Source organism: Megalobrama amblycephala, linkage group LG18 (genome assembly GCF_018812025.1).
Source record: "Megalobrama amblycephala isolate DHTTF-2021 linkage group LG18, ASM1881202v1, whole genome shotgun sequence".
NCBI classification, from domain to species: Eukaryota; Metazoa; Chordata; class Actinopteri; order Cypriniformes; family Xenocyprididae; genus Megalobrama; species Megalobrama amblycephala.
Window position 1 is genome coordinate 16,401,330 of NC_063061.1, and position 23,175 is coordinate 16,424,504.

Consider the following 23,175-nt stretch of genomic DNA (forward strand, 5'->3'; position numbering starts at 1 on the left):
ACTGTGGGGTTGGCTCACGTCGGCAGCGTCTGTGTCCAAAGTTGCCCTGACACACCAAACCGTCTCTAAACAGCCGACGGCCAAGTAGCACGTCAGTTCTGCACCTGCGTGAGATGAAATGCCTTTCCGAACCAGCAGGCGGCAGTAGCTGAACAGTCAATCATAATGATCAGATGGCCTGACTGTCCGACGAGCTCCAACGTCGATTCAACATTTCGAATAGGCCGAAAAAAAGCCGACGAGGACCAACTTCAGCCAACGACGTGGAACACACTGAGAAAACTTAGTCGGCCGACGAAGAAAAACTGCCCGATGGCCGACCGTCGGCTTGGTGTGTTCCTGCCTTTAAATACATTTAATTAAAATACTGCCCATCTCTGCTCAGGGATGACGTGTTTTTGTAGGCAAAACCCGGAAACGAGTTAGCAATTGAGGACTTCCGGTTCCATCGCCCTAAAGTCTATGGGTTTTTAAATGGGTTTTTGCTAAATCGCCTGAAATAAGGTCTGTGGTTAACAAAGCCTCTAAATATTTTCACGTTTTGATCTGTGACATAAAACACACCAGTTATAACCCGCTTGTGATTTTTTAAACCTTTATTGTGTCTTAAAAACAGCAGTTGCTAAAAGGGACTACTTCCTTTGGCGGGGACTTTAGATGTCATCATAACAAACAGTACATTTGGACAGCATTTCTCATGAAAAAGTGGATAAGTATTCATACACAGCGCAGATCATAATCAGCGAGCATGTTTTTAAATAAAGTTGTTTTTTAAATAAAGTTTGAGGAAGCTTGGTGGTGGTGACGCTGATCCGCAACCACAATGTATAAATGTTGTGTTGACGTAAAGATTATCTTGATAGACAAAACGTGTAAGTGTCATAACCCTTTGTTAAACACAGAGCTTATTTTTTGCGATTTTGGGAAAAAAAATCGCATAGGCTTTCGAACGAGGGAACCCGTGCGCCGCTAACTTCCGGGTTGGCCTACAAAAACTCGTCATCCCTGAGGTACCCTGGCGAAACTCTTATCCTTTTTGGGCAACAGCCACTAGATGGCGCTCCGGTAGCACGGCCGCCATTATGGGATGAAAATACTAACTGGACCATAGAATCCTTCACATCTTACTCACCAAAAACCGGCGAATTTTACAACCAAATCAGAAGCGCAAAAGAACATTTTTCAAATGAAATCATCAGTAAATTTTATGGCACCTACAGTAGTAGGTGCCATAAAACACAGTACAATGGGTCTAAAGGCGCCGCTGGGCAAAAGGCACCTTTGATTTTATTTTCCTCTAAACCACTAGATGGCACAAAAACTTGGCGCAACACTTTCCTAAACATCCGTTTTTCAAAATGTATATGTGCAAATTTGTTTGATCCTTGACGCGAACGCGGGCAGCAACACAAAAATGATTCTGGGGTAGTTTGAACTAATATTTGATGTTTTTTTTTTTAAATGTTGTTGATTTAATTACCAAATAAGAATCCATTAAATTAATGTTTGAATTTTCAGACAAAGGTCTTCTTAATGATTTTCAGCTTTGTTCAAGGTAATTCAAGCAACAGTTTTTCAATAACGGAAGAATATGTAAAAGTATGGTATTTGGGGTAAAAAGTGCCCCTGCTGTTGGGGCAAAAGGCACAGTAATTAACATGATAATGAATAGCTGGCTGACTTTTCCATTTCTTGACATGACATGGTTAGATTCATAGCAAATATCATATATCAAATTAGGTATCCATCTTAGAGATAATAGCCATATTTATAATGAAACAATCATATTTAAAAATATATTAATCATATCATAATAAAATATAATTTATTGTTACTACTGTAAATCTATTTTAAATAGGCTATTATATAAAATATGTTGCTTCATCAATGTCCAATACAAACATATATATTTTTCCTGCAATCATACACTTTGAGAGTAGTGAAAAGCACATTTTTTCTTAAGGTGTGCCTTTACCCCATTGTACCCTAAATGTTGTATTGTCTTGTTTTATCTTACCAGTTGTGGAATCCAACCATTCATCCATCTGAGGTAACATAGTTTTAATGTACTTTTTTTTTTTTTTTTTAATAAAGCAGCTGATATTATCATAGAAACTAAACACAACAGAACTACTGATATAAAAGCTATTCACATGAGCACGTTTAAATTAAAGTGTTTATACTCTCATTAATTTGATACGCTACTCCACATAGGAAGAACAGACATGCCAACTAGTTACTGACCTGATGCAGACACATATCTGAAGCGGACTGATAACGTCTTGTCTGGAGTTGTGTTTACCAAACGTTAAAAATAAGCGGCGCAGCCAGAAATCTGCCCCAGTGGATCTCTGAGAGCGCGCTGCAGTTCCATTTCTCACCACAGATTTACATTGGAAAGTTGTGGGGCGCTGTAGAGCTAGAGAGGGCTCCGAGACCGTCTGCCCTCTTAGTATCATGAATACATGCCTTCCGAATCCTTGTGCTACATTTTAATAAATCCTGCTCACTTTAAGACTGAAAATAGTCTAGAAAATCCGATGGATCCGGTGGCCTAAAGAAAATAAGCTTGTTCGAGATCTGCGCAAACTGATCGGCAAATGACATCAAAGTATCGCGAGAGTGTTTGGAGAGCGTACGACTGAATCGCTCTCGCGATGTCATTCGCAGATCAGTCTGCGCAGCGCGAACAAGACTATTGATGTTTTTTGTTGTCGTTGTTGTTGTTGTTGTTGTTGTTGTTTTTTATTGCAATATTAACAAACAAAACAAGTTGGTACATGCAAAAAAATAAACAATACTTTAAAAAAAGAATTATGGTTCAATAGTAAACAGAAGAAACGTAAGAAACTAATAATCCTAAAAATTAGAGAAGAGAAAAAGAGAAGAAGAAAAAAAGAGCAAATAAATAAAGAAACAAATATATTAAGGAAGAATATTAAACAGGGCACAAATTCTGGATGTTTTCGTTGCTTTCTTGTTAACAGAAGTTGAAATTGTATTTAAATACATCTTCAATTCTTGTTTGAAAAAGTTAAAGTGGACCAAGTAAAGGGACATTCCCAAAACAAATGATCAACAGTTTCAGAGGCTTCACAAAAGAAGCAGGATGTATCAATGTCACTTCTAAATTTCTGTAAAAAGTACTTAACTGGATAAAATCTTTGAATAATTTTATAGGATATTTCTTTAACTTTGTTAGAAAGAATTTTTGAGGGAGTGACCAAACATATGATCACTTAATATCATCAAAAAGGTTATTCCAATAAGAAATGGAGGAAGGAATAGAAGTGACAATGTCCAAAAATAACGACCTGATTTTGTAATTAGATTTATGCCCTGAAAAACAAATAGAACCAGCCACAGTGGATTCAGGGCTAGGGGGACAAACAGAAATCACTGTAGCACTATTGTTTCTAAACAGCTTACAGATTTCTAAAGAGATGGCTTTGAAAACTATATTAAATTCTTTACTAGATACTGGGAATTGATATCTTGAAATAAAATCGGAATAACTAAATAAATTACCATGGCTATCAATGAGCTGGTTTACTAACATAACTCCATTAGTTTTCAAGAAACAAAGATTTCCTCTTATGTAGAATATTACAGTTGTTGCAAATAAAAAATATTGTGTGGCAAGAAATTATGCTTGTAATTAAGTCTCCAAGCCAGAAGCATTTGCTGATGATAATTGGAAAGTTTGACAGGAAGTTTACTAGCAGAATAATTGCACATCAGAAGGAAATTATACTCCAAATAGAAGATTGATTGTGAAGGAAATGTTTAAGCCAATTAATTTTTAAGCTATTGTTAAGAGAATCAAAATAAATTAAATTTAAGCCGCCTTTATTATAACAATTCAAAATAACTGATTTTCTAATATGAGTTTTATTTTTCCAAAGAAATTTAAGTAACATTACATCAATCAAATTGCAAGTAGATTTATCCACAAATAAAGACTGAGCAGTGTAGGATAAAGACTATTGATGTGATTACAAGCAGGTTGAGTTAAGGACCTATCAGCCTTCACCATCAAGAGTTTCATGACAAAACCTTCTATTTGTTTTAAGTAACTATTCCTATAAGATTGACCTAAATCTTTCTAATAATACAAGAATATCTTCTTTAACCTAAATAATCAATGGGGGTGTCATGCACCAAATTGTTTTTATTATACTCCACAGTCTCTAGTCTCATTTATTGTAGGGTTATGTTTTAGACAGACTCTACAATGCATTGAAGTTTGCAACCATGTAGATTTTTATTTACATATTTACAGTTTTGTTTTTGGGAAACACAAAAATAGGTAATTATATAAGGCGCTATATAAATAAAGATGACTTGACTTTTAAAAATTAAGCAAAAATGACTTAAAACGAAGCAAAATGTGGCTGTGATGACTTGATGACTTCTTCCCAGTCTCGCAGTCTCTCGTGTTCTCGTTCAGACGTGGACAGGCTCTGAGTTCCCAGTCAGGTCGGACTTCAGGCTTCGGGTCAAGTCTCGAGCTCAAGTTGTTTCCTATCCAATACAAAGATTATATGAACAAGTCAACTCATGAATGATATTGTAGAGCTGATTTACAACAGAATTGAATTCTGTTTGCATCACTCATTCTGTTATTTGAATATACTGAATTATAATGATGGTGAGTGGATTTGACTATAACAAGAACATTACAATGAACACACATTTGAAAATCTCACTTCAAATAATCCAGAATTGAAGACAAATGATAATAATCCTACTCTGTCTGTTACACTTCCTCACACCTGAAATCCCTGATCGAGTGAATCTCCTGAACTTCTTCAATCTAGATCATTCCTAATCCATCTGTGTTGTGACATCTGCTCTAACGTCAGCCGTTTAGTTGGATCCCGGGCTAGGCACTGGCTAATAAGATCACTGCATTCTGTACAAATTTTAATAGGAGAGAGTTAGTTAGTCATGACCATGTGACTTGGCATCTATGAAATCAGCATCTAAAACACAACTAATATAATGTAAAATGTTCCTTATCTGTACTTTAAGAGTGAAGTATGTAGTTTCTTCACTATACGTTGAGCTATATATAAAAAGTCTTCCATACTTCACCTTTAACTGTTTCTGTACAGAGCGTTTGATTTATGTGTGTGTGTTTATCAATGTTATCAGTATTATTCACTCACCTCTGGATAACTTGGAGCTCTGAAATGTAACTGTGGCATGTTTGATTTCCCTTCTGTTGCGAAAAGGACGACAAGCGTTCACCATCTTATACAGCATCACTCCTAGAGCCCAGACATTTGCTGGGACGGCGTGGAATCGAGGATCTGTGAAGACTTCAGGTGGGCAGTGATCCTGTTTTCCTGTAAGCAAGACATTTGCATATTGTCGAGTTTTTTTAAAGCATCAAATTAGTAAGTCACTACATTCAGGTTTCCACACTCCCAAAATGCTCACCAACGTATACGTCGCTCTCGTAGCCATCACTACTGAATAGCTGACCGCAGCCAAAGTCTATCAGCTTGATCTCTAACGTGTGCTTCAACAGGAAATTGTCAGCATGAATGTCGTTGTGGAAAACATCGTGCTCGATGCAGTGTTGTGCTGCCAGCACAGCCTGACGCATGAAGACCCGAGCGATTGTTTCATCCAGCTGAGGATTGCGATCCATGAAGTCCAGCAAGCTCTCGCAGGGTTCCGGGTACTCCATGACCAGAGTGAATTTTCGAGGGTGTTCAAACCACTCGTAGAGTTGAATGACGAAGGGGCTTATGGGTTCTCGCCTCATCATTAGCAGCAGCGCCACTTCTGTAATGAGAGGTTCAGGATGCCCAGGCTAGAGAAAAGTAGTAGACAGAAGGTCAGCTGAGTAAAAATCTGAAGAAAACATCATTTTTACATGTATTTTTCTGTGATCTTTTTAGATATCACAATCAATCACATTCACATTTACACCTAATGCTTCCTACGCGTGTATTAAATACAGTAATCTGCACTTAAACAACTAAATACATATTCAGGTTTTGGCCAACTTACGATATCAAGATAAAGAAAGTTGTCAAACTTTCGCATCCGTTTGATGGCAACCTGGAAAACAAACAAACAAACAAAAAAAGTTTCGATAACAGTATTCAACACTTGTACTAAGTATTAAACCATCTGTAATTTTTTTTAAATATGTTTTGATGCATGCAAGAGCAAAATGTTTGTACAATTCAGTAAGATTTACCTTTTTGCCATCAAATTTGCGTGTTCCCTCGAACACACTGCCAAATGTTCCGGATCCAATCATCTTTCCCACATAGTAGAGAGACTCAAAGGACTCTGAAAAACGAACAGAAAAATATGAGAAATATATGAGCTTGTTAGGTCCATTGTTTATTTAAAAGAATATCAGTGCTGGTTGTGTCGAGAAAATAACATTAATATTCTGTGAAAACGAGCCTTAAGATATTTTTAGTGGAAACAAGACATCAATACTGTTTAAAATAGTGTTGGAGAGATAATGACTGGTGATTTACTATTATATGGCTTGACGCCGGAGTGATCTGGTGCAGGTGATGACGGCTCAGGATCAATCTCAGACTCCAGATCTGATGGAGGGACAAAAGGCTCCACAACATCCACAGAACTGCAGTGGAAACAGCAGCAGAAAGGACGCTTCAGAGCCTTCCATAGCCTCTTCAAGAAGGAACGAAATCCTTTCCTCTTCCTGCATTCTGTAGGTTTTTCTGAAAACAGGAAAAACAATTGAAAACACAACGATTAGAAACTGACGTCAACATTATTTCTAAATGTTCCCTGAACGGTCAAAACATTTTCAATGTTTCAAAAATGTTTTTTCTTGATTAAAGGAACACTCTATTTTATAATTTTACATTACGGAAACATTATTTTTGAATGTTCTCTGAATTTTGCTGAGCAACAGTAAATGTGACCAGATATGAAGATGTTAAACACTTGAAGCAGTTATGCAGGAAATAGTAAAATCTCTATCTTCACACTGTCCAGCCTTATTTCAGCCTCACCTGTGAAGCTCTTGGTCACAGGAGAAGCTTCCCTGGCTTCCGGAGCAGTTCGGCCATGTGAAGTCTCTGTTGGCTCAACAGGAACCTGACCTGGCAGCGGAGGACACGTCCACCCTTCAAGGCTGTCGGACCTGGACAAACAGATGCTGCTGCAACTGCCCTGTTCGCTTCGACCATCCGAAACATCACCACTCCACCTCCATTCGACGCTGTACGAGCCTCTGCTGCTGAGGCTGATGGACTCTCTGCTGAACGGCCTCACTAAATTGTCCTCAGAGAGGGAATCTGTGGAAGCAGTTCAGCCATTGAATATAGAAACAGAAATTGAGCCATAATTTCTTTATTAAAGGCCAATTCTGACCTCTGCGAGAGAGTTTAGATGAAGTGGACGGGTGTCCATCATCTGGCCTCTGCTGGCTGCCGCTCTGCCACTCCCTCCTCCGGTGATCCTGACCTGAGGACACAGAAACAGACAAATCAGAAGACAGAGGTGTTAAATATCAGAATATCAGAGGTGTTCATCAGAACCGGGTCTCCAAACCATATGTTTTAATAATAATCAATAATCAATGTCAGTGGTCAATTACAAATTGTTTCTATAGTTACTCAAATTGAAAAGTTTATTTCATATGCAAGGAACAGGAATCAAATACATGTGATCACTTAGCTGGGAAAATTGGGGGATCAAATGGGTTACCCGACACAAGTTTCTTCATATTAATTTAGTCAGTCATTGTACAACATCATACCATAACATACCATAAACAAATGAAAACCTAAAGCACTCACCTCCTCTTTCACTCATGTGAGCCATCGATATCCTCCTGTGAACTGAAATAAAACAATACAACATACAATACAAAAACAATAAAATACAATTCTCCTAAGAAATCCCCCTCCCCCAAAAAATTAAATAAAATAAAAATAAAATTAAAAATTAAATAAAACTCCAAACTCCTTAAGAAATAAGAAAAGAACAATAAAATAAAACTGTCCTTAGAAATAATATGAACTCCTTCAAAAAATAAACTCCTCCGCTCTCCTTCTAGAATAAAAGTCTCCTCTCTGAAATCCTCTGAACAGCTTCAAAATCGCAAGATCAGCACAGAAAATATTCTGCCAAAGTCTCTGAATTCGCCTCGTCTCTCAATCAACATATAGCGATCGGTTCAAGTGTAAATATGTGCAGTCAGGATTCATAACACGCGTCGCTATAGCAACTGAAATTCGAACACGCATTCGCACGCGTGCACACCTGAAGTCGCGTGCGTGAGCAGAGAAATCTGAACACATTATTGAATAGTTACAAACTTCATTTGGACGTTTTCTTTAATACATAGTTACCATTTTTATAAGATTTATATTCTAATCGCTGAACACATCAGACACACTTTTGGCAGAATTCTCATGTCCTTGCGTTAATTATCCTGAAGGTGGCGCTCTAATGATGATTGACAGATTTCAGTACACCCGACAAACGCATTGAATGTCAGCTTAGAATTGCTTAATGTAGAATTTATTGTTTCCGAATGTTGTTTTATAATATTGCAAGTTATGCAGGAATTCCAGTGAGGAAAAAAGTAATGTCTATTCTCAAACAAACATGAAACAAACACAACAGAACTACTGATATAAAAGCTATTCACATGAGCACGTTTAAATTGAAGGGTTTATACTCTCATTAATTTGATACGCTACTCCACATAGGAAGAACAGACATGCCAACTAGTTACTGACCTGATGCAGACACATATCTGAAGCGGACTGATAACGTCTTGTCTGGAGTTGTGTTTACCAAACGTTAAAAATAAGCGGTGCAGCCAGAAATCTGCCCCAGTGGATCTCTGAGAGCGCGCTGCAGTTTCATTTCTCACCACAGATTTACATTGGCAACTTGTGGGGCGCTGTAGAGCTAGAGAGGGCTCCGAGACCGTCTGCCCTCTTAGTATCATGAATACATGCCTGCCGAATCCTTGTGCTACATTTTGATATGTCCTGTTCATTTTAAGACTGAAAATAGTCTAGAAAATCCGAATATATATTTATTTATACATTTTTTTTCATATAAAAATATTTTGGTGGACTGTAGGCCTATTTTCTGCAGTCTTCCATCCACTACTATGTTTACCCAACTATGATGAGTTCTACTTCTGAACTGACCAAGGTCCTGTGCCATGAAGCTGGATTAGCTGGCTAGCCAGGTAAGTTTCAGATTAGTGCACCAATCCTGGGTTTTAGGTACCATGAAAGTAACTTGACTTTTAGTGGTGTTCATCACCATAGTAACTTACGCTCCACGGCTAACCTACGAGGCAGGTTATGTTCTGGGTTAGAGCAGAGCCGTTAAATATGTTTTTCAACGGCTCTGGGTTAGAGATCTCAAACTGAAATTGGACCAATCAGATGTAAGTTAAGTGATATTGACACACAACCGCACACAACGCAATAAAGTCACTCCCCCAGTTTTTCTTCCTCCAAATTAAAGGTCATTATATAGTAAAAACAAATATTTAATAATGAAATTGTCTGGTTTTAATGATAGTTACTTAATGATAGTTATGATTTATATATGATTTGTATAATTACATGATCTATATTTTTATTAATCCATTACACACACGCAAGTTTAGTTTAACAGTTGTCATTAAGCACTTAGTTTCAATAAATATTAATATATATAGATGATATGTAATATAAATAAGGTATAAATACTCTTTAAATATCACTAGCCTACATGTGACCTTGTATGTTTGAGTATCTATCGTTATATATTATCAACTATATAAACTAACTTCACAAGTTTCACTTGCACTGATAGAGAAAGATCATTTATTTGTCTTCTTTCACAGACAAGTATTTTCCATTAGTGTAAATGCGTTTAAATTCTTCATTTTCAGTAAAAGAGTTTTGAATCGCGCTGACTCTCTCGTGAGAAGTGAATCAGTTTATTTCTGTTGCAAGGCATGTGATTGGCTGTTTGCCACTGATGTCACGGATTCATTTGCACACGCTCCACAAACTCAGGATCAAAGCCTGAGTTGACAGAGAAAGTTGATGATCAGCATCATGGTACCAACAAAGCCGGATTGGAGTGGTTTGGTTTTGTCAACTCAAAACTAATCCTATAACCCTGAGTTTGCTCAACTACCATCATGGTACAGGCCCCAGCTGTCATACTTTTATAACAGCTCTTGTTTTGGGTAAAGAAGGGAAGGCAGTAATACTGGAATACATGTATCAACTTGACAGGTTTTGAGGTGAAGTGAGATGAGGACTCGGGTGCAGAGCAATGGGCTTTTTATTTAAATATAAAACTAAACAAAAACAAAATGAAAAAAATCTTAAAAAGTTATATCTAAAGGAAATCTGTATACTCAGGGCATTCATTGCTTATATTTTTAAGTAATTTATTTAGTATTATTTTAAGTACATGCTCTATACTCAGAAAATACATGGAATTTAAAGTGATAGTTCGATCAAAAATGACATTTTTTGCATCATTTATTCTCCCTCAAGTTGTTCCAACTCCGTATGAGTTTCTTTCTTATGCTGAACACAAAAGAAGATATTTTGAAGAATGTTTAAAAGGTCATCGACTTATAGTAGGAACAAAATATACTATGGAAGTTAATGGCAACCATCAACTGTCTGGTTAACTTACAACAAACAGTGGCACCTTTGCACATAAGACCATGTGTTCACAAAAAGGATCAGTGTGTGTTAAACAAACTGTATCCTAGTCAGTCTGGCAGCAGTGTATAAAAATGACTTTTTCTAGACAAGACTATGTCAAGGTATATGCCTATATAGAAATCGGTGTCCAAAAATAACCCTGAAACATTAACCAGTGTAAAAACCTTGAAAATTATCATATTAAGAGGTGTTCATTTTTATCATGACACTAAGAGGATTAGGGCCAAGCAATAATAAAAAAATAAAACCATCTTGAGATTAAAGTTGTTAAATTTCGAGAAAAAACTTGTTAAATTTCGAGAAAAAAGTCGAGATAAAATGTTGAGAATAAACTCGTTAAATTACAAGAAAAAACTCGTTAAATTTCGAGAAAAAAGTCGAGATAAAATGTTGAGAATAAACTTGATTACGAGAAAAAAGTCAAGATAAAATGTTGGGAATAAAGTCATTAAATTACAAGAAAAAAGTCGTTAAATTACGAGAACAAATTCGTTAAATTATGAGAAAAATGTCGTTAAATTTCGAGAAAAAAAGTCAAGATAAAATGTCGAGAATATACTCGTTAAATTACGAGAAAAAACTTGTTAAATTTCGAGAAAAAAGTTTTTTTTCGTAATTTAATGACTTTATTCTCAACATTTTATTTCGACTTTTTTCTCGAAATTTAACGAGTTTTTTCTTGAAATTTAACAACTTTAATCTCGAGATGGTTTTATTTTTTTATTATTGCTTGGCCCTAATCCTCTTCCGTATGACACAGGTACAAAACAATTTAAAAATTAAATAAAAAATTAAAATAAATGAAATGAAAATTACAGACTACTATTCAAAAATAAAATGGAGGCCACCAGTGTGAGAGTCTACCATGGTCATTATGTGTCCAGTAGGCTTTCTTATTTCAAATTTATCTTAGGCCCTTTGAATTTTGGTGACATGCTGCCTTAGTTCTTAATAATTTAACAGTAAATAATATATTGTCATAGTATGCACACAAGGATCTGTCAACTGGCACATGTTCTGCTAGGTTCATTAGTTCATACAAAGCCAGGCAATTATGTAAGAGGTTAAAAGAGGATTGCTTAGTGACCATTTAACTGTCACCATGAAGTAACAGTGTCACTGTTACATAACTACACAAATATAATGAATAATCTTAATAATGTATAACTAGTGACGGTGCAAGACTGTTTATTTTTAACTGTCTAAACTAGAAATGGGTTGTGCACAAAAAAAAAAACTACAACTCCCACACGCATACGGATGTTTCCCATGAGCGCTTGCTTGCTGTCGCACATTCCGGTGCCATCTTCCTCTTCCTGTTCATTACATACTCGATTTTAGAGCAGCAAGATGTCTGGATTTCTGCGGGGAATTGCTCGGATCCGCACCGCTCCGGTTCTGCGGGGATCAACCATCACCCAGCGAGCCAACATCGCCTCGCGACCTGCTAAGGATGCGCTGGGGCCCGTTGTGAGTATCTGTAGAGAGCTGGTTGTTTCCTTAGCAGCTCGTGAAGGGCAGGCCATGACCTCCTTGGCATTCACCTTTAGACGCAATGTGATCATAGGAAACATACATAAAATTCATAAAAAATCAGTAGTTTGAGCTTTAATTCACACGATTTGCATTAGATTCGGACTGATGTGGTTTGGGGTTGAAGCGGCACCCAAAACCTCTATAGCGGATATTCAGAAGGTCGTAGTGCCGACAGACGATAGATGGTGAACTGAATCTCAACATTTTTATTTATATTACTTTTAATTACTATTTAAAGTAAAATCATTAGCGTTTTAAGGGCAATTGTGTAAATTTAAAGCCCAGAAAAAACAGTTCGTTTTTTAAATTTAGTATTTCTTCACGTCATTGTTTTTGTTTAGAGCATAAGACACTAATGAAAAAAAAAAAAAATTTGAACAATTATATTTTATTCATATGTTATGCTATGTCCTCTGTGGTGGACACCAGGACTAAGTTGTTTAAAAAATAAAATTACATGAAATGACATGAACAGGCAAAAACAATGGGATTTTTTTTTAAATCACCAATTAATTTTTAGGCTTCAGGATTGTTTTTAACCAAACTTTGTATAAAGATGATTCTCAACTATGTTATGAAAGATAGAATGGAATTAATTGATATAATATTTTACTTTTATGCAATATGTGGGTAAAATGGCCATACATGGGTTTCCCATTCAATACAATGTATCAATATACTGTATCTAATTTGTATATTAATGTGTTCTTAGAGCAACATGTAATGAAAAAAGAAGTGTAATAATGGGAGCAATAATTGGCAACATTTTCATAATAATATCTAATATTTAATAGTAATATTGATATATAATTTTATTCCCTATTCACTTGTTGTATCTCCTAAAATGCCTGATAAACATGATTTAAGTCCTGGTGTCCTCTGCAGAGGTCATTTATGAAATCAATGTCCTGTTTCGTAACAAAAAGTCATATTTTGATTTGAAACCCCATAACATTTTCCTGAGATGTTGATTTATAACAAACAATTTCAAAATTAATCCGATTTAAATGATAATTACAAAAAATTATCATATTTCCATAAGAATTCTAATTTTCATTTTCAGTCATATTTAAAGACCAAGAACTTATTGTCATGGCGAAACCTCTAAAAATTTGTTATCTCTGCAAAGCCCTGAATGTGCTCTTTAGAAAATAACTAAAGTATAATGTCCACTACAGAGGACAGAAGTCTATTCCTGGGTCCCAGGAGGATATATATTTTGTCTTCTTATACTTCCATCCGTTTGTGTATGTTTCCGTTTTATAAATATATAATATATAATTACTGTCAATTGATTTAAAAAAACCTAACATTAAAATCTTAAATATAGTTATTATTTTTTTTATTGTATAATGTCATATTGAAATATAAACAGCATAAATACAGTATATTTTAAATATTTGCTCAATGGCATCTCTTTACTAAGTACTGTGAACAAAGGCAGTATCACCGATACCAGTACTTCTGCTACTGATGTAAACAGAACTTGCGATAGTATTTTTTCCTTACTATTGTGACGCATATCCAAGTCTCAAACAAGAAAAATGGAGAGCTGGACTTGGTTTTGTCGGCATTTGACTGCATCGTTGTGGCTTGCTATTGCTGTGATCTCATGTGAGCAACAATAAACACGATATTGTTGCAAGAGGCAGGGGAAGATATTTTGATTAATGATTACAAGGGCATGAAAAAAAACTTTTAATTTATAAGAAATACTGTAATTTCCTTTAAAATATAGCTGTTGTCAATTTGAATTTCATGGTGACTTTAAGTGGTTATGTTGCGTTCACACTATATACATATATTACATGGTTACCTAACAGTTGTTTGGGTCTTGTGTCTGTTTTTACAGGAGACAACAGCTGGTCTGGCCATGTTTTCTCTTGCCATCCTGGGACCAGCTGGGTGGGTTCTGGCCAACCTGGAAAACTATAAAAAGAGGGATTCCGCTGCATCTGAGTGATCAATCTGTCATTGACTGAAAGCAGTTTGTCTGGTTTTATTGCTTTTAACACATTGGGACCACCATCACACAGACCTCCGACTTACCTGAACAACAGATCAGTTCCACTCCTTTGAGCCACCCAGCTACCTCCTCTCCATGCGACTGGTTACTTTCCTCCAAACACTCCGGTCTTCTTTACACCGAGCGTCTGCTCCGTTACCAACTGTGTAATAATAACATATAATCATGGGTGTTTCTTAATAACCTGGAGTTGTTACATTCAAAATAAACCATTATTTAAATCTTAAATTCTGTCTCAATTGTTTTTTGTTTTTTTTTGGACAATAAGCTGCTGGAATAAAGCAATATAATGCATTGCAATAACCTGTTGCATTACAGGTTTGCATTTTAATGTATTTTTAAATCTTATATGGTAGCCAATTCAATTCAAGTCAATGACTCTGCAAGGCTTGTATAACTTGTATAAGATTCATCTTGGAATCCTGCAACAAACTTACTGAATCATATCAAATATTGTAGATCTCAAAATATGGCAACAAACATATCTCTCTCAGTTATGAAAAAAAAAATCTGATATTCAAGAAACCTCATATTTGGTTGTGGTTTTCATTCCTGGTTTGCTCATTTTTAATTGTCTCCTAATTCATGTAATCAGCCATTAACTGAACTAAGTACCACCTGGCACATTATATCATTGTCACCGACATTTTATTAAAATATATTTTGACTTTTACAAACAAGCAAACAAATAGACCATTTAGCCTTTATTTCATAAATTAAATAATGATATAATGTATTCAATTTAGATTTATCAATTTTTTTTTTTTTTAAGATAACACACAGAAAATGAATCTTCTTATAAGAGCTTGTCACTGGTGCCTTGCCTCGTTCGTGAAAAATAAAGAAAAAACGTTGTTCTTAAATATACTAGTAATAAGGTAAAAATTTATATTTTCCACCAGCTTTTATGGGAAAACTCAGTTCAATACACTTTTAAAAAGTCAACCATTTTTACACGTAAAACAATTGTAGCGCGTTCAGACCATAGACTGTAAAAAAAAAAGGTTCAGACAGAAAGTGAAGAATCTCAACCGGAAGTAGGTTAATCTCCAGCGCGGTTCCAATCAATCAGGTGACCGGAAATGACTGTTCAGCAGGAACATGGCGGAGGAGCAACAGCAGGAGATCTCTCAAAAAGAGGCTGATGGTGAGAAATACTGTACTGCTATGTGTTCAGAACCAGCGTCTGTTTAAATCGGTTCGCACAAGTCGCCTGTATTTTGATCTGTGTGAAGAACGGGAGCTGAGGGATGAGCAACGAGCGCTTTGCTAACCTGCTAATAACAATAGCTGAGACTTCATTGTTTATGTTTTAAAGCACTTGTTTTTGCGTCCAAATCATTATATCATGCTGTATACGATTACTAGCTCAATATAAATGCTTAACAAAAATGCTTCCCCGTGTGTCACACAAGCGTTTATAGTAAATGCCCTGCGGAAACAAATGTAGAAATACCTTTACGCGCGTAGTAACAGCAATACTAACGTGTGTTCCTGACCATGTAGGGGAAAGAAGTATGATTTTTGACACTAAAGTAATCTTTGACACTAAAGTTAAGCAGATTCGTCAATATTCTGCAATAAATTGTGTTTTTTTTTTCTTTGACAGGGCTGAATTGTCTTGCATATGATGAAGCCATTATTGCACAGCAAGATAAGATTCAGCAAGAGGTAACCGTTGAGCCATTTACTCATTCATTTGTAATGTCATGTGATGCTTTATATTGCGCATAAGACTCTACCGTTAAAGGTCATTCTGCAAAGCCATCAACAGGTCATGATTTTGCTTTGGTACAGTTGAAAGAAATGGATTAAAATTAGGTTCATTATAGTTAAGTAATTTACTGAAATAATAATAATAAAAAAACATAAATTTATTTTATTTTAAGTAGTTGTCATGGAATATTTCTAATTTTAATTTAGTTTTTCTTGATGTGCTAAAATAATTATACCTGGGGGAAAAAAATCAAAACTATAAAGACATTTTAAAACGAATAAAATGGCCAAAACGCATGTTTTAACTCAAATTTAAATAAAAATATACAAATAAACTACTGTAAAATATTTATTAAAATATAATTGTATTTCAATGATACAAAAGTAATGCTGATTAAAATCAAGCAAAATGTGTGACGTACTTGAGACAGTTTAATGAGGATCCAGGGTTCCTACGATCATAGAAATGCAGAAAATATTTTTTTCGGGTATTGTAATAAATACAATTTCTACAAGTAAGGTCTAATTTCAGTCTTTATAAAATTCTTCTTATCTATTTGTTTATTTAAAGAAAAATTATTATCCAGTAATCTTGAATGACAGAAAGACTCATGGAAATTCATTGTTCAAAAAAAGGTGTGGTTATTTCTGCCATTTTAGTCCCTATATATGTATATGGGTCATTAACGAATAAGGTTTTAAAAGTGTAAAAAAAAAAAAAAAAAAAAACATAATGGAGATATCATTAATTTTGATTTTGATTTTGAATTAAGTGTTAACAATGAGATTGTGGTTTTTATAATCAATTAACACTGCTTTTGTTCATTTATTACAAGATAAAAAAAAGTAATTTGGTTTAACCAAATGACACTTGGTTATAACGAATGACGATATTTTCAAACAATGCTAACAGGCTGATATCTAACTAGGACAAATCTAACAAAAATTGAAACTACATTTTCCATGTTTATAGCGGTTGTACTGAATGACCTGATGTTTCGGGACATGCGTATGAGCACAAGTGAAAACATGAATTTTTCAAATAGTTATTTATTACATTTTAATATATTTTAATCACAAATGAATTGGCTGTATTGGCCTTTGGACTGTTAAACCGAATAACCCTTTTACACTTCAAAATCTTTTAAATACCTTTTATATCAGTGGTCTCAAACTCAATTCCTGGAGGGCCACAGCTCTGCACAGTTTTGCTCCAACCCTAATCAAACACACCTGATCCAGCTAATCAAGGTCTTCAGGATTACTAGTAGAAACTTCCAAGCAGGTGTGAGTAGGGATGGGTAGTTCAACACACGTCTTGAGTTTTCGACACAAAAAATCACAGACCTAATTTATTGGCGTGTTAAACAATCTGTTTAGAAGGTGAAAAGATACAATTTTGATGCGAGTGAAAACAGAAAGAACAGAAAGTCTTTATTTTCATTGTATTGTGCAAAATGCAATGAAATTTCGCTGCACACACACGTGCCACCATCTTTCTGATGACATATATGGTTAAGAAATATACAAATAAATACAATGACATCCCAACAAACAAAATGAATGACACAGGTAGTGTAGGAATTTTTATTGACCACCAGGTGGCGAAGTAGAGCACAGTTTCAAAAGCTTCGAAGCAGCGATGCAGTTTGTTGTAAAAGCCTCACTGCTTCAAAAGCTTCGTTTGGCACATCCCTAAGTATGAGTTGGAGCTGGTTAAAGCTGCGCAGAGCTGTGGCCCTCCAGGAATTGAGTTTGAGACCACTGGTTTATATGTAGCGAAATATAATTAAAACCTTTTGAATTCAATAAAAGAGATCTAGTTGTACTGCCTTACATACTTTGGGTGTCATATCTTTGTTTTTTTATTATTATTATTATTATTAGGGCCTTTGGACAAAATAATGACCTGTCATGTCATTGACCCATATATGTATGCACATGTTGTTCATTAAAGGATTAGTTCATTTTCAAATTAAAATTTCCTGATAATTTATTCACCCCCATGTCATCCAAGATGTTCATGTCTTTCTTTCTTCAGTCAAAAAGAAATTAAGGTTTTTGATGAAAACATTCCATGATTTTTCTCCTTATAGTGGACTTCAAAGGCCTCCAAACGTTTATAGGTCAAAATTAGTTTCATTGCAGCTTCAAAGCCTTCTACGCGATCCCAGACGAGAAATAAGTGTCTTATATAGAGAAACCATCACTCATTTTCTAAAAAAAAATTAAAATTTTATACATTTTAACCATAAATGCTCATCTTGAACTAGCTCTCTTCTTCTTCTCTATTTGAATTGCGGCAGTGTAGACACTGCTAAGTGTATTACTGTCCTCCACAGGTCAAAGTTTGAACTAAATTGTCATATACAATATGCTAGTGCAAGTATATAACAATTAGTTCATACTTTAACCTGTGGAGGGCAGTATACACTTAGCAGTGTCTACACTGCCGCAATTCAAATAGAGAAGAAGAAGAGAGCTAGTTCAAGATGAGCATTTATGGTTAAAACGTATATAATTTTTATTTTGTTTTTAGAAAATGAGCGATGGTTTCTCTATATAAGACCCTTAATCGTCGTCTGGGATCGTGTAGAACGCTTTGAAGCTGCACTGAAACTGTCATTTTGACCTTCAACCGTTTGGGCTCCATTGAAGTCCACCATATGGAGAAAAATCCTGGAATGTTTTCATCAAAAACCTTAATTTATTTTCGACTGAAGAAAGAAGGACATGGACATCTTGGATGACATAGGGGTGAGTAAATTATGAGGAAATTTTAATTTGAAAGTGAACTAATCCTTTAAGAAAAATCACAAGATTCACTCTTTAACCCACCCTGAATGTCATTGTAGATAGCAACCAGTATTCCTCTGGTGTCAGAAAGACAGGACTTGTCTGTCCTTAAGCGAGAGTATGCTGATGATGACGCCATTTACCAGCAAAAGATAAGAGTAAGTGAACCTTTTCAGTAGAGAATGAATGCTCATGAAATGCAATGCATAGATTATTATTATTATGCAGTTATCTTTGTCTTTTATCTCGGTTATCTAGTAACGTACCCTCGAGCTAAGAGAGTATATAATGTTAAAATTATGTTAAACTGTTTCTTCAACAGGACTTACAGAAGAAGTACTCATCTATACGCAAAACACGGCCAGATGGGAACTGTTTCTACAGAGCCTTTGGTTTCTCACATCTGGAGTCTTTACTTGAAGACAGCAAAGAATTACATAGGTAACAACTTGCCAGCCTACATTCAAGTGAACATCATTTAATCATTTAGCTGAATAAATGATTTCCACTCCACAAAGCTAGATATTAACTCGAGAAAACGCTTCCCCGCCATTGACGAGATTTTTCATCTTTCCATGTTTTCACTGTAATACGCTAGGGGGCGCTATCAGACATCTTCTGAAAGAGTACTGAATCTCCTGATCAAAACGCATGCAATATATGAAATCATATGCATGTGTAAAATAACACGATCACCAACATTAAACAGCATATAAATCAAAACCGAGTAATGGTACTGAATGAAATGTTGACCCAGCTTTGGTGGTCACAGTCTACTCCATATGTTTTGATCATCATTCTGAATCCGATCCAGATGTAGTCTTTGTCAAAAATGTGATTTTCTTTTTCAGCTTTTTGCTCAATGTTGCTTTTTTATTAAATTTGCCCATTTGTTCAAGTAAAAAAATGCATGAAGCTATAATAAAACGTTTTTTTGTTTGTTTGTTTAAAAGCAGAGGATCTGTTCTTACTTTTGATATATTACATGTTCAGATATTCATCCAACAAAATATTTGGGGGCCATGAAATTGTGAAAATTATCAAAAACACTGGTGGGGAACGGCCAACTTTATAAAAAAAAAAAAAAAAAAAAAAAAAAAATGCTGGCAGGGAAAGAGTTGAACATGAAATATGTTCTAAGTGGCAGTGATTGTCACATCATGCTGTGTTTTCACTTTCAGTGTGGACAGACAAACTACTTGTCAAGCCTGATAAGATCATTTCCATGAAAGTATGAGGAGAAGATAAAGTATCTCCTCTAAGACTCTTGTTTGGTTCTGTTCACTTGGCAGGTTCAAGGCTATTGCTGCCCAGAGTAAACTGGATCTGGTGAGCCAAGGTTTCACAGAATTCACCATTGAAGATTTTCACAACACAGTAAGTCTTTGGAAGAATGTTTATTTTAAATCTATTTTTTAATATACTATTTATATTATTTATTAAAGGCACAATATGTAATTTTTTGCCACTAGAGGTCGCTTATTCAAAACAAAGGCGTAGCTTGATGCCGCCTTGATCTTGCGGAATCATGGGAGGTGTTGTCTTCACTATGGCTGGGCGATATATCGCATGCGATTGTCACGCGCATTTCGTCAGTAAAGCCGGTTCCCTGATTACCGCTAAATTGCCATCACCTGCTTTCAAATGGAGCGGCATTTAATAGACAGAGCCGTAGTTCACTGACAAGCCACGCAATATCGCGTTCATATCGTAGATGAATCGCCTTCGATAATGAACGCGATATTGCGTGGCTTGTCAGTGAACTACGGCTCTGTCTATTAAATGCCGCTCCATTTGAAAGCAGGTGATGGCGATTTAGCGGTAATCAGGGAACCGGCTTTACTGACGAAATGCGCGTGACAATCGCATGCGATATATCGCCCAGCCCTAGTCTTCACGTCTAAGAATTCGACGGAACTCGGGCAAAAATCATATTCATCAATGAGCTAATGTATTAAAGATTTATTAACATCACTGCAGTATGAATCAGGGTGTGGCTGAAAGCCGTTAGAGCAGAACGAGGCCGCTGGAGCGATTGCTAATGAGAGACAAGCGTGACACACAAGCTTTTATTATGTGGAGTAACGCACCGCTAATATGTTTTATCATATTAGATACATTTGAGTGTTAAAAATTATGGTGCTACTCTGTGCGTTCACTCGGCGGCTGCTATGAGACACTTGTCGCACACTGCAGTAAGCTAGATCGATATAAGTCATGGTAAAACATGGTACTCGCTGTAAATCAAGAAAACGAGATTTAAACAATAAGACTTACTGTGTTCAGCTATATAACATGATTAGTTTTCTGTAGATGAATGTATCCAAACAGTTGCTCACCTGTCTAATAAAACACATAAAATAATAAAGCGTCTTTGGTGTTTCCATGGTTAACCCGGGTATGATATCATTGATAGGCGACGCACGGACACGGTCCGTGTCCTGGTTAAAATTGCTTATTTCTCTGCATTTAAACATTCATGGAAACATTTGGGATAATGTAAGTACACGAGTCAACAAAATATTTAACATTGTTCTAGTGGTTTTTGGACATTTTAATCCAGAAATCTTACATATTGTGCCCTTTAAAATTTTGAATTAGCTTTTATTTTTATACTTTTTATATATCATAATTCATTTTTATTTCAGTTTTTGTAATTTTAGTACTTCAGCTTATTGTATTTTAGTTAATTGCCAAAGCCACATTTCTAAAGGGATGGTCACACTACACTTTTCTTTCCATTGACTTCCATTCATATGCATTGAGACTGGAAAGCAAGCTCATGTGAAGAAGTTCTTCGCATTTAGATGCATTCTAAAGATCAAATTTGGTGAACTCTGACCTGTGATTTCAAATAACGTGAAGACGTGTCACTAAAGAATCAATACGTCACGACATGACCTGCTAGCTGAATTAAAAGAATGTAGCAGGAAAGTGTAGTAGATTATAAATTTTTACATTTTCAATTTATTATTCTTTAATTTTAAATTTTTAAAAAATGACCTCACACTCTATAGCGTCTTATCACGTCCGTCGCAGTTTCCAAAGAAATATCACAAGCCCAAAAACAAATTTATGTCATCTTATATATTACTTCAGCTTTATTTCAACTAACTAAAGTTTACAACACTGGAAACATTAAATCAGTCTCGCTTCTTTGCGCTGACATTACAATTATGTATGAAAATGAGTACAACGTTTGAGATCTCATAACTCCCGTTTGCCCTTTTCTTTCTTTGGGGTTAGTTATAATCTTAAATGAATTTCTTACACAATTAATTTCCTCTTGTCTTGTTCACTGCAGTTCATGGACCTGATTGAGGCATGTGATAAGCAACCATCTGTAGGTGAGCTGCTCGGCTCATTTAATGAGCAGAGCGTATCGGATTATCTTGTCGTTTATCTGCGGCTGGTGACCTCTGGGTACCTGCAAAGAGAGGAAGACTTCTTCCAGCACTTCATAGAGGGCGGTCGCACCGTTCGAGAGTTTTGCCAACAGGTAACACTGAACAAGTCATTTGTGACTCGAAGATATGATTTATTTTTAATCCACTTCTTATCAGTGGTGTCCAATCCTGCTCCTGGAGAGCCACTATCATGCAGAGTTTTGCTCCAATCCTAATTTAACACACTGGAACCAGCTAATCAAGGTCTTCAGGGTTATTAGAAACGTCCAGGCAAATGTGTTAGGAAAGGTTGGAGCTAAATTTAGCAGGACATTGGCCCTTCAGGAGCAGGATTGGATACCCCTGTTATAGATTAACCTGTTCTTCAATGACTTTGCAACATTTTTAAACCAGCATGTCCTTCTGTTTTGGCCAGGAGGTGGAGCCCATGTCCAAAGAGAGTGATCACATTCACATTATCGCTCTGGCTCAGGCTTTAAACGTGTGCATCCAGGTGGAGTACATGGATCGAGGAGAGGGAGGAACAGTCAATCACCACATCTTCCCTGAAGGTGGAGAACCCAAGATTTTCCTCCTCTACCGACCGGGCCACTACGACATCCTGTACAAATAGCAGATCTGCACAAATTGGCTGCTAAAGGCCCCATCTGTCTCGGTGCTGTGGGTTTGACTCGACTCTAAACCTGTGAAATGTGAACCCAGCACTCAACATTGCAATTTCCTTTCAAAACCCCCCCAAAGACTCTTGGAGTATTTTGAAGAATCTGTTATAGAAGCACTGGACATTGTACAGTTTATCTTTGAAAAATCTGCATCTTTTTTTTTTCAGTTGTATATACAGAATATGGTTATTTCATTTGGTTCATTTAGTTTATTTCTTGTAGTTGAAGACTGCCTGTCATTTATGATAGGAATGGAAATTGCTTTATCCTGTTTGACTGTATTTGGCTTTCATCAGAATAAAAAGAACTTGCAGTAGTCATAG

The 23,175-nt window shown here is 35.9% G+C and overlaps 3 protein-coding genes and 1 long non-coding RNA gene across 4 annotated transcripts in view; 2 read left to right on the plus strand and 2 right to left on the minus strand.

Moving 5' to 3' along the window:
* Positions 1–4,248: 4,248 nt before the first annotated feature.
* LOC125252666 (serine/threonine-protein kinase pim-2-like) overlaps positions 4,249–23,175 on the minus strand; it is a 681,247-nt gene continuing 662,320 nt past the window's right edge. The window contains exons 4-9 of the mRNA XM_048166154.1: positions 6,510–6,719; positions 6,218–6,312; positions 6,025–6,075; positions 5,446–5,824; positions 5,172–5,351; positions 4,249–4,524 (exon numbers count right to left, since the gene is read on the minus strand). Coding sequence (XP_048022111.1) covers positions 4,352–4,524; positions 5,172–5,351; positions 5,446–5,824; positions 6,025–6,075; positions 6,218–6,280 — 846 coding nt within the window. The 5' untranslated portion in view covers positions 6,281–6,312; positions 6,510–6,719 and the 3' untranslated portion in view covers positions 4,249–4,351. The remainder of the gene's footprint in view (positions 4,525–5,171; positions 5,352–5,445; positions 5,825–6,024; positions 6,076–6,217; positions 6,313–6,509; positions 6,720–23,175) is intronic.
* LOC125252677 (cytochrome c oxidase subunit 8B, mitochondrial) lies at positions 12,001–14,499 on the plus strand. Its single transcript, XM_048166174.1, has 2 exons — positions 12,001–12,179; positions 14,098–14,499. Exons 1-2 carry the CDS (start codon positions 12,060–12,062, stop codon positions 14,206–14,208), a joined length of 231 nt encoding a protein of 76 aa, XP_048022131.1. The 5' UTR covers positions 12,001–12,059; the 3' UTR covers positions 14,209–14,499.
* LOC125252680 lies at positions 12,045–14,176 on the minus strand. Its single transcript, XR_007181255.1, has 2 exons — positions 14,062–14,176; positions 12,045–12,253 (listed from the first exon to the last, which is right to left on the minus strand). It is a non-coding gene; the product is annotated as an uncharacterized LOC125252680 (long non-coding RNA).
* Positions 15,268–23,168, plus strand: otub1a (OTU deubiquitinase, ubiquitin aldehyde binding 1a). The gene is made up of 7 exons (XM_048166165.1): positions 15,268–15,418; positions 15,881–15,942; positions 18,843–18,941; positions 19,106–19,224; positions 20,076–20,160; positions 22,088–22,282; positions 22,606–23,168. Exons 1-7 carry the CDS (start codon positions 15,373–15,375, stop codon positions 22,801–22,803), a joined length of 804 nt encoding a protein of 267 aa, XP_048022122.1. The 5' UTR covers positions 15,268–15,372; the 3' UTR covers positions 22,804–23,168.